General features: G+C 39.5%; 1 protein-coding gene across 1 annotated transcript; it reads right to left on the bottom strand.

The window, feature by feature from the left end:
* Positions 1 to 585: 585 nt before the first annotated feature.
* On the bottom strand, positions 586 to 7,784 carry LOC138983823 (proteoglycan 4-like). Its single transcript, XM_070357156.1, has 3 exons — positions 7,638 to 7,784; positions 4,413 to 5,263; positions 586 to 2,387 (listed from the first exon to the last, which is right to left on the bottom strand). Exons 2-3 carry the CDS (start codon positions 5,122 to 5,124, stop codon positions 2,251 to 2,253), a joined length of 849 nt encoding a protein of 282 aa, XP_070213257.1. The 5' UTR covers positions 5,125 to 5,263; positions 7,638 to 7,784; the 3' UTR covers positions 586 to 2,250.
* Between the last annotated feature and the right edge of the window lie 2,892 nt (positions 7,785 to 10,676).

Below are 10,676 nucleotides of genomic sequence, written 5' to 3'. Positions count from 1 at the left end.
CATTTTAAGAGACATATACCTGGAATGTTTTTTTTTAAAACACACACTCAGAAGCAAAAAAACAACAACAATCTAGACTGACATTTTTATATTATCATATTTATTGCACTTAGGGTTTCAACACATTAGGCAATATCAATATCACAGACATTTTGGTGTTGCACAACTGAAGGGCATAACATCGTCAGTTACACGAAAACAAGCAAGCATGGAGGGGATCACGTTAGAGGTGGGGGTGGGGGCTTATTTAAATTGTGCAACGTCATTAATTTTTATTCTCACAATCGGCAGATAAAGAGAATTAGTTTTACTCTATAACAAGTGTGTATAATTATGCAATTACCTTTATGTTGACACAGTACAATCGCATTGTTGCCCTGACGAATATGACTCGAGGTAGTGATTCCTTTCTAAACAGCTCAGTATAGAATTGTGAACAACAACAACATGCTTTGAACATCCAGTATGTTGTATTTTATAAAAACAAAAGCTGAAATTTTGTTTTCCTCTTTGGGTGTATCTGGTGGTGGTGTCGGTGGGGGCCAGGGGGTGGGGGGGGGAGCGGCAGGCGATTTAGTGGAGTCAAAGGTTGGGGGGGGGGGGAGGGCGAAGAGGGGAGGGGGACCCGACTAGTCAAGTTAGTGATTCAACTCACGCCGCTGTACCAATAGAAGCGGTAAGTACCACCATTCCAGTAACGAACATGACATCTTAACAAACTGAAAAAGTTCAAGTTCATAATGTTGAGAAAAAGCAATCCCAAAGCAAGTAAAAAAACCAAAAACATTCTGAATAATACCAATCCAAAGCAAAATAAACACTAGGTTCTGTTTAAGTTGAAAGATAAATCATTTAAGAGTAAATTCAACGAATTAAACCAAACAAATACAAATCAAACAAGATCCAAACTCAGACGGAATCAAAACAAAACAAAACAAATATAGACCGCAGAATTCCAAACAGAAAATCATTAAAATGTCAACATCACAAAATTGTTTCAGCTGAGACACTTTCCTCAGGTATACAAAAGCAACCATTCAAACAAAAAAGCGGAAATTAACACCGCGTTGACGACATACCAAACGTTGCAATCAAAAGTCAAAAACGAAACATTTCGACGAATCCATACCCAAAAACAACAACAACAAAAACAAACTTTTGAGACATAACTAAACTTTGCAAACGAACTCAAACACAAAATAACCAGACCAATGAAAAATCACCAGCTCCACCACAGGTTAGTTATTTTTTCTTTGCTGAATAAATGATAAAGAGATGAAAAAGAACAATATACGGATCCACAATCGTCTTCCTGGTTGCAATAACTATAAATAGAAACAGCATATTTCCCATGAAACGGACATTGAAATAGTGGGATAACTAAACCGGAGATTACACGACTAAGATATTTTGTCCGTCGACCTCTGTTTCAAAAGGTCTAGCTGTGAAAAGTGTCCAAGTCCTTTCATGTATTTATCTTTTTCATAAAAGTAAAGTGACCCCGTTATGTTCCCAAACTCAGAGGACAATAGGTCAGTTGGACCCGGATTGAAAATAATTATGCATCCAAAGGTCTTGGCTGCAAAAACGGAGCAAGCCAGAAGAGCTCATACATGTATAAACTATCGGACGCTCTGGGAAACAAATGCATACATGTACAACAAGAGCCAGTGAGAGTGATGCGAAACCAATCTTCTGGCACCTGAGAGCACTACAAGCATTGAAATTAATATGAAAGTCGCTTGGTCATTTCAATGCTTGTTATTATCTCAGGTCCCAGGAGATTGGTTCCGTATAACTCTCACTTGCTCTTATTGCACATTTCGTATGAACATGGAGCGCTTACGTCCCTTTGTTTTAAGATCTTAAAATAGCTCTCTGCTTCATATGATCAAGATTATATTGGACGCTTGACTGCCAAGACATGAGATCAATGCGTCAGATCCAAAATGTATGTAATTCAGATAATACAAATAGCGTTCTGGCTCATAGGATTAAGATTGTATGGGAAGCTCGATCGGCCGGGGATAAGACCACTGCGTCAGATCCAAAATGTATGCTTCAGCAAATCGAACACTGAGGCCTGAGAACAACACGTGTGGAATGAAGGTTTACCGCTATCTTTTAACCCCTTATTGGTTCTGTGCTGTTTTAGTGTTTGCTTTTTGTTCTCCTGTGTAGTTGTTTGTTTGTGGTCCCGAAGAAGCCTCCAAAGCTGAGCATTCTGTTGTTTAGATTTAGGAGAAGAAGTTAAGCAAGCGCCTGGCAACAGATCTGGTTGGAGAAGGGACAGGAGAGGAAGAGGAATACTGCACCCCCATCTGGACACTCGAGGCTGTTTCCCACAGGTAACACACAGAACTGTCTTGGACCACGGCAGGTAAAATCTGCACACACACACACAAATACAGCAAAATGTTAGCTACATGTGTGGAATTAAGAAACGCATAGAGGAAAGGTTAGTCATAAGGCCAACAAGAAAAATATGTCTGTTTCCGGTAACATAGCCGAAAAAAATAGGGTCGGTCGGTCGGTTTTTAATTATTTAAAATTAGTTTTTTTTTTAACCTTTTTCTTAAGTTTTGTTAGAATAACTGCAAGAAGAAATCTTGCCACAGACCCTTCAGAGGGATTCCCGGCGTCATTGGCCGCCATGTTTTTTTTCGCATGACGACGGAAACGGGAGGTAAGTCTCTTCGATTGTGAAGTCTCATCGACCGATTACCTCCCGTTTTTGGGGGTTTTTTGGGTGCGAAAAGCGAAAAAAACCTTTAGGGTCGGCGCTTAAAAATAGGGTCGGTCGGGTTACCGGAAACAGGCATATTTTTCTTTTTGGCCTAACCGTTTAATAATAGAGAAAACAAAAGAGACTTTATAATGTTAAGACTATGTTGACCTCGTGTTCTTAGTGCTAAGGACTTTCTTGAGCCTGAAGTTGCCTTCGCGAATTTTTTTTTTTTTACCGACAATTCAGTGACAAAGCGTCGTGCACCGAGTTTTATGAAGTAGACTTCGCAAAGTTGACTTCGCCCAATATAGTCTTGAGTCGAGCGTTTGAAAATGCCTGAGCCTGAAGGCGGGTGTAACTTACACCTCTTGGTATCAGTCTGCCTTAGAGATGAGGAGGACAGTTTGCCGGATGGCCAGAATAGCGCGCTGCATTTTCCTGCATAGAACTAAAGCGCGTCTGCCGCGACGGTGCCTGAGCTAAACATTGGCGGGCACTGCTCACAGCCCGGCACACGGCACCGGAAACATTCCCCGTCCCTTCACCTCTCTCGCCACCACCCGCCCTACCCTTGGTCTCATGCCTGAATAATATCAGGCTAAAGAAAACACAAAAGAATATTAAGATAGTGACGCACTGACATAATCACAACGTCAGTTAAATAGCCAATTAGTCACTTCGTCAGTACGTTTATCGATTCGCCTTTCCGCTCATTACTTTTGTTTGTTTGTTTGTTTGCTTAACGCCCAGCCGACCACGAAGGGCCATATCAGGGCGGTGCTGCTTTGACATATAACGTGCGCCACACACAAGACAGAAGTCGCAGCACAGGCTTCATGTCTCACCCAGTCACATTATTCTGACACCGGACCAACCAGTCCTTGCACTAACCCCATAATGCCAGACGCCAGGCGGAGCAGCCACTAAATTGCCAATTTTAAAGTCTTAGGTATGACCCGGCCGGGGTTCCAACCCACGACCTCCCGATCACGGGGCGGACACCTTACCACTAGGCCAACCGTGCCGGTCCGCTCATTACTATGTTCGTTCATTATGAAATAGTTTAACCTGAAAGATACAATCAAAGAGCATAAAACGTCACGCAAGCACGCAGTGTTGCTTAGGCCAACAAAAAAAGTTGTATGTTTCTGGTCACCCGACCCTACCTAGTTTTTTCCCGCCGACCCTAGACTTTTTTTTTATTGCATTTGTAAAAAAGAAAAGAAAAAAAAAGCGTTAAAACGAAAGTAACAGACGGCAGACGACACAAGGGGGATAACCCCGCATCCCTTTTGTCTCATTTGTTTTGTAATGTGTTGTCTTTCTCTTTGTATAGTAAGTCCAGTCTCTTTGCGTCACTGTATAGTTATTTTCTACCCTGACAAAAAACAAAAAAAAACAAAAATCCCTACTTACCTACCCTATTTTTTGTAGCCATGTTACCAGAAACATACAACTTTTTTTTTTTGGCCTTAGGTATTAGTGTGAGTTTGCAAATGCGTGCGTGCGTGCTGGCATGAACGTGTGTGTGTGTGTGTGTGTGTGTGTGTGTGTGTGTGTGTGTGTATATGTGTGTGTGTGTGTGTGTGTGTGTGTGCGCGAGTGCGCGTGTGTATGTGTTTTGTGTGTATGTACATGCCCACACGACCAGACTCCCGGACAGAATTCTATAAGGGGAGCTTACCAGAAGTTGTCGATTCTGTCGTCGTTGTTGTAGAAGTTGTCGATTCTGTCGTTGTTGTTGTAGATTCCGTTGTCGGCGCTTCCGTCGTCGTTGTCGTCGTTGTTGATTCTGTAGTCGTTGTTGTAGATTCCGTCGTAGGAGTTTCCGGAGTCGTAGAAACATCCTTATCCAATCCATTCCCATCAATGTTGCAACGAAGACCAGGGAACAGACGCAGTATTCTCTTCGCCAGGTAGCGGGTCTTGGAGCATCGTCTCCTCTTGGAAGACCACAAGCTCCATGTCTGCGGTGACCTGCATCCCGCTTTGGACACAAGCTTCTGCAGAAGTTCGCATAGCTTTCGCCCAGCGCCCGGCGACAGCTTCTTCTCCTCTCCTTGCTTGACGTCCAAGGATTTTTGATCCTCAGTGGATGTGCCTGAAGGGCTCCTGTTCTTTGGTAAGGATGATTCTCCATCGGCTGGAGCTTCGCTGGACGATGGGGTGATCTGAGGATCTCGCTGAGCGTTGATGAAGTTTTCCTCGGCCTGTTGCTCTGACCTGGGCGTTGTGGGCCGAGTGTCGACGTTGCTGGTGGAGGTGACTTCGTTTTCCTTGGGCAACGGTTTCAACGACTTTCTGCTGATCCTTCTTCTGCCGAACCAGCTGCCCTGAGTGCTTTGGAGGCAGATGATGGCCACGAGAAAAAGAGTGATGGTGAGGTTACGGGCCATCGTTGTTGTTGTTGTTGTTGATGGCGACGGCGGTTTTGTCGGTAGTTGATGCTGTAAGGTTGTTGTTGTTGCTGCTGCAGGTAGTGTTGACGAGGTCGTCACGAAAGACGGATGGTTTCTTGCAGTAAAGCTGATAGATCTGGAAATTAAGATATCCAGGTTTATTTCAAGGTTGACATTTTTGTCTTCGTTTCCGAAGTTATTACCAGCTTCAACCTTTCCTGGCCTGAATGAAAAAGAGAAAAAAAGAAATGACGAAAGAAAAGAAAGAAACTGAAACAAACAAACAAACAAACAAACAAACAAATAAAGAAACAAACAAACAAACAAACAAACAAACAAACAAACAAACAAACAAACAAACAAACAAACAAACATATAAACCATCAAAACACAAACAATTGTAAGTGCTGCGTGCGTAAATGGGCTTGGCTTTCGAGAAAGAGCAAAACCATATTCTCGTGCCTTGAAGAATTACACACACATAATGATTATAAATAGAGACCAAACTCGCAGTCTTCAATAGTTTTTTTCGTTTGCCTTTCAGTAGCTAGGTGTAAATACAAATCCTGCTAAGCTGAGCTATACTATGATAACAAATTCAGGGGGAAAAAAATCCAATGATTAAGAATATTTTTTCTTCGTTACTGATCATCCAATATATATTTCTTTGCTTGTCTTTTATTAGCAGTTAGAAATGAAATACCACTCAGCCAGAAAACTGTTCACCCAAACAACGAGCAGCAAAGTTATGGTCTGCAATTCATGATTTCTTTCTGCTCTTGTGTTGCAGTAGCAGAATAAAACTAACATAATTCTCTGGGCCAGATAACACGTTGCCCATTCAGCCAATAGCAAAGCCACAATGCCTTACAATTCAACACCCCTAAGGTTCTCTTGTTACAGGTTTCCCAAAATAAATGTGCTCCTATTCTTCCATTTTTAACGGCAGAGCTTAGTTGAAATGGAATCCATTGATATTAGAGTTGTTGGCAAAATATTTCTTTGCGTCGCAAAATGTTCTGCACGACTCGCTCGGTAGGATCACCAACTCGAACCTGATGCAAACCTAAATCCTACCTCCTATTATTCCTATGTAATGTTAGAAATCAGTTGATATGAGATGATACCAAGCATGGAAAAAGGTGCAAACTCAACACCAAACAACGATTTTTAGGAAGCTCGCATTCCCTTGGCTGTCACAGGGCTGTCACAGGGTGATTGACATAATTCGCTTTTTCTATTTCTTTTTCTTGGCAGAGATTAATTGAACAAAGTCAACCTACTCAGATTAACACCATGGCTAGGTTTGTGCTTGAGGCACGTAGCTATTTTGTCTTTTTGTTTTCGTGAGGAAAAAACACGAGAAAAAAAGATCAAAAAAAGAACAAATAACAACAACAACAGCAATAAAATAAAATAAAGTAGTTTGCAACACAAGTAGTACACTGAAACCGATGAAATAAAAGATCTAACATACCACTTATGTTTGCATGTTTTTTTCCGCATTCTCCGTTTGTTTGTTGTATTTTTGTATTGTATAGTTTGTAAAAACACATGCACACACACCCTGAAATTAAAATATCAAGACACCAAAGAAAAACAAGTTTATGTTTCGAATGTTTAGTCATACCCAGACTGTCACTGTCTTGTGATGGAAGGAAAGACACCTAACGGAGCAACGTTCATTGTCTGTTCATTGTTATTTTTTTTAGCCTGTCTACTTCAAGACCCACGAGGTAGACTTACCAGTGAATATTTCGTTTCATATGAGATTAAACGTCTCTATAACAATGAACTTGTTTTTATCTTCTTTTTTAAAAACTTTAATTTGTGCTGGCAAATTTATTTATTTATTTTTTAGATATCTATGGCCGGTATAGAGGAGTCGAGCTTAGATACTTTAGTCCGGTACAAACTGCACTGAGGGTACCAAAAAAAAAAAAAAAATCCATTTCACACGGCAGAAATTAATATGTAAAGCGCGGAGAGCACAGTTAATTGTGGTTCGCGCTATATAAGCTCACCATAATAATAAAAAAAAAAATACAGTTTGTCCTGGACTAAAGTCTTCAACCTCGACTCTTGCATGCCAGCCCTGGTCAACAGCGTAACAGACCGAGCAACATGATAATGATATTAATAAACAAAGATTACCAAAAGCGAGAAAAAAAACCACATAATACACTTAGCACACTAGACATAACAAAATATTGCCAAGACGAAGAAGTTGAGAAAACGAGCAAGTTTAAAAAAAATTATATATGACAAAACATAGCAACACAATAACAGAAAAACGAAAATCCTAACACAACAAAAACTTAGCACAACACACAAACAAAACACAACATAGGCCAAAAAGAAATACAAAACAAACAACAACAACAACACCACCAAACATCACACACAACAACACAAGAGTACAACAAACCGGCAAAACATCAACTCAACACAAAAACCTTGCGACCCACATTATGCCACACATGCAAAATTAATTACTCGCACAGTCTTACCTAGTCAGCAGTACATGTAATGTTAATTCTGACGAACGCTCTTCCTTTTCGTGATCGAGACACACAGGTAGATAGCACCTTGCACACAACCCCTAGTAGCGAATTCACCCCCTTTTATATAGCCCTGTGAGACGTCAGCCGCATCCTTTTCCCTTCTTACGGTTGAGTGAACGAACATATCCGCGTTTCATTCAATGACAATTATCTATAATTGTATCGCAATTCGCAAGCGGTGTAGTATGGCGGCCGACTCGCTCCAAAAGAGACACTTATTAAGGAATGCTACGATTGCGGTATAAATTTTACGAAGAATATGTTTTACTGTTAAAGATAATGACAAAGAATATTTGTTTTAGTGACTGTTCATTTTAAAAATCATCACTGACTCGTTGATATGTCTGGAAAATGATAACAATGAGCATTTTTTTTGTTTGTTTGCTTAACGCCCAGCCGACCACGAAGGGCCATATCAGGGCGGTGCTGCTTTGACATATAACGTGCGCCACACACAAGACAGAAGTCGCAGCACAGGCTTCATGTCTCACCCAGTCACATTATTCTGACACAGGACCAACCAGTCCTAGCACTAACCCCATAACGCCAGACGCCAGGCGGAGCAGCCACTAGATTGCCAATTTTAAAGTCTTAGGTATGACCCAGCCGGGGTTTGAACCCACGACCTCTCGATCACGGGGCGGACGCCTTACCACTAGGCCAACCGTGCTGGTCCAACAATGAGCATGGTTTGAACTGGATCACTCAAACATTCAAAGAAGCGATTCATGCCGGAGTTAAATTTGACATGGAATCCTGCAACCTTTAGAGTTCTTGGTGTTATTTTTTCTGTGAATGTTAATGAAATTGTACAGTTGAATTATGAAAATAAGTTAATTGAAATTCGCAAAATGATGAATTCCTGGTCAAGAAGAAATTTGACTCCCTTTAGTAAAGCTAAGGTAACTAAAACCATGGTCATATCTAGAGTCACACACCCACTTATGAATTTACCAGACCCGCACAAGGATTTTATTGTGGATTTGAGTGTTGCTTTGTTTATTTTGTTATGGGATGAGAAACCAGATACAATTAAAAGAATATTAGCCGTTAAATCATATGAAGATGGGGGATTGCAGATGGGTTTAGTTATTTGGCAGTTATGAAATTGACCTGGTCGAAGAGAATTTTTATTCTATGATGGAAAGATTACAAATATTTTACATGCAATGTGTCCATCTTGCCGAGGTATTAAAGAAAGAGGTGGGGAATTTGCCAATGTGTTAATGGAGAAAATGAATAATCCATTTTGGTTTTCAAACATTAAAAGAAATTGTGCTCTAAGTGTACACCTCAAAAGTTCACTGATTTTGTCTCAGAGCCGTTGCACTACAATGTCAAGATGTTAAGAGATAAAAAGGTTATTTGTATTCATAATTGGATTGCTAATGGAATTATTTTGATTGGACACTTCATGGGTCCAAACGGTTATTTGTCATTTGAAGCACAATTTCCCAAGCCGTGAGGGCATAAAAACTCCGAATTATCATATTACCAAAATCATGTCTTTAAGAGGCGAACTATTTACCCTTTAGGACATTAAGCATTCTCTCTTTCCATTTCCCAATTTTTTTAATGTTAATCATATTTTGTTTGAATGTGTTGTTCATGCGATTAAACGCTATCAATAAGCTCTACCGGTTCTTTTTGAAAGACAATTTAGTTTGGATGAATGTTTGGTTTGGAAATATGTTTTGAAAACAAATGTTAAGAGTTTATATAATAAATTTGTGTTTAATGATTATTCACCTGTTTGCATAGAAAAATGGTCACAGCGAATGAACTTTGATGTAGACAGAAAAACAGTTTTTTTTAAAGTGATTAATACGACTGTGAATACAAGGTTAATTAAGATGGCTTCAGTTTAGGATCTTGTATCGAATTTTACCAACAAAACGGCTTTTGTTTTTGAAGAACATTTTTGATTCCCCACTTTTTACCCAACGTCAAATTTATGAAGATACCTTGCAACACTTTTGTGGGACTGTACTAAAGTACAACAATTTTGGAATGATTTTTTGCAGTGGTTGAAGCAACATTTTTTTGCATTGTGCACAAGTTGTGTTTTCTAAAAAAATGATAATGTTTGGATATCCACAGAATGTATATACCGACACAGTCTTTGATTTGATTTTGTTATTGGCTAAACATGACATTTATACTGCCTGATTGAATAATAAGGTCATGAGCATGTCTGTTTTTATGATAATGATGCGCCAAAGATTTCAAGTCGAAAAATACAATGCATATATTCACAATGTTCCAAATTTTTTAAATATTTTTTTTGTAGTGATTTGAAATTATACCTGACCTTTTTTTCTCTCAAGATTATTAATTGGGTTTGGTAAGAAAGAATTATGTTTGATAATGATGGTCATTTGTATTATTATTTAAAAACGTATATTTTAAGATGGTTAGCACACGCACACCCCACCCCTCCCCTCTCTCCTATCTTTCACTTTCTTCCTCTTCCTCTCTCGCTCTTCTGCCCTACTTTTTACCGTTCATTTAGTCTATGTATAATTCTCCTGGTATAATTTTTATGCAAATGTGTGTTGTGTACATATATATGTGTTTACCTGTGTGTGAACGTGATGTTATGTCTGTCAGTCTTTTCCGATATTGTGTGTTTGTTCTGTCTTGCCTGCCAGCTATGCACACCCAAAACATGTTTATATGTAAAACAAGGAACCTAATTTAGGAGTTTTTATTATCCAAAGGATTGACCACAAATCATGTCATATTTTTGCCAACTATAAATGATCATGTATGAATGGAAAGTTGTATGTATTGGGGGATACATGTTTATATGGATTAACAGCCCCACAATGATGTGCATGGCAACATTAAAAAAAAGAAAAGAAAAAAACCCACAAGAATTAATGAGCATTAGGTTTGTTTGTTGGTCCTGATACTTTGACAGAGAGACGAGAAACAAAAATGTCGATGACAACGAATAAAGTGATCTTTGTTATTACTGATGAT

This window comes from Littorina saxatilis, linkage group LG13 (assembly GCF_037325665.1).
Source record: "Littorina saxatilis isolate snail1 linkage group LG13, US_GU_Lsax_2.0, whole genome shotgun sequence".
In the NCBI taxonomy this organism is placed as follows: Eukaryota; Metazoa; Mollusca; class Gastropoda; order Littorinimorpha; family Littorinidae; genus Littorina; species Littorina saxatilis.
This window is presented reverse-complemented; position numbering and strand designations above follow the sequence as displayed.

What these genes read in the sequence shown, in the direction of transcription:
- LOC138983823 (XM_070357156.1), bottom strand. Translation starts at nt 5,124, where the DNA reads ATGGCCCGTAACCTCACCATCACTCTTTTTCTCGTGGCCATCATCTGC. An exon ending in GACAGAATCGACAACTTCTG is followed by an intron (nt 2,388 to 4,412) that starts GTAAGCTCCCCT and finishes GTGTGTGTGCAG; the next exon opens with ATTTTACCTGCCGTGGTCCA.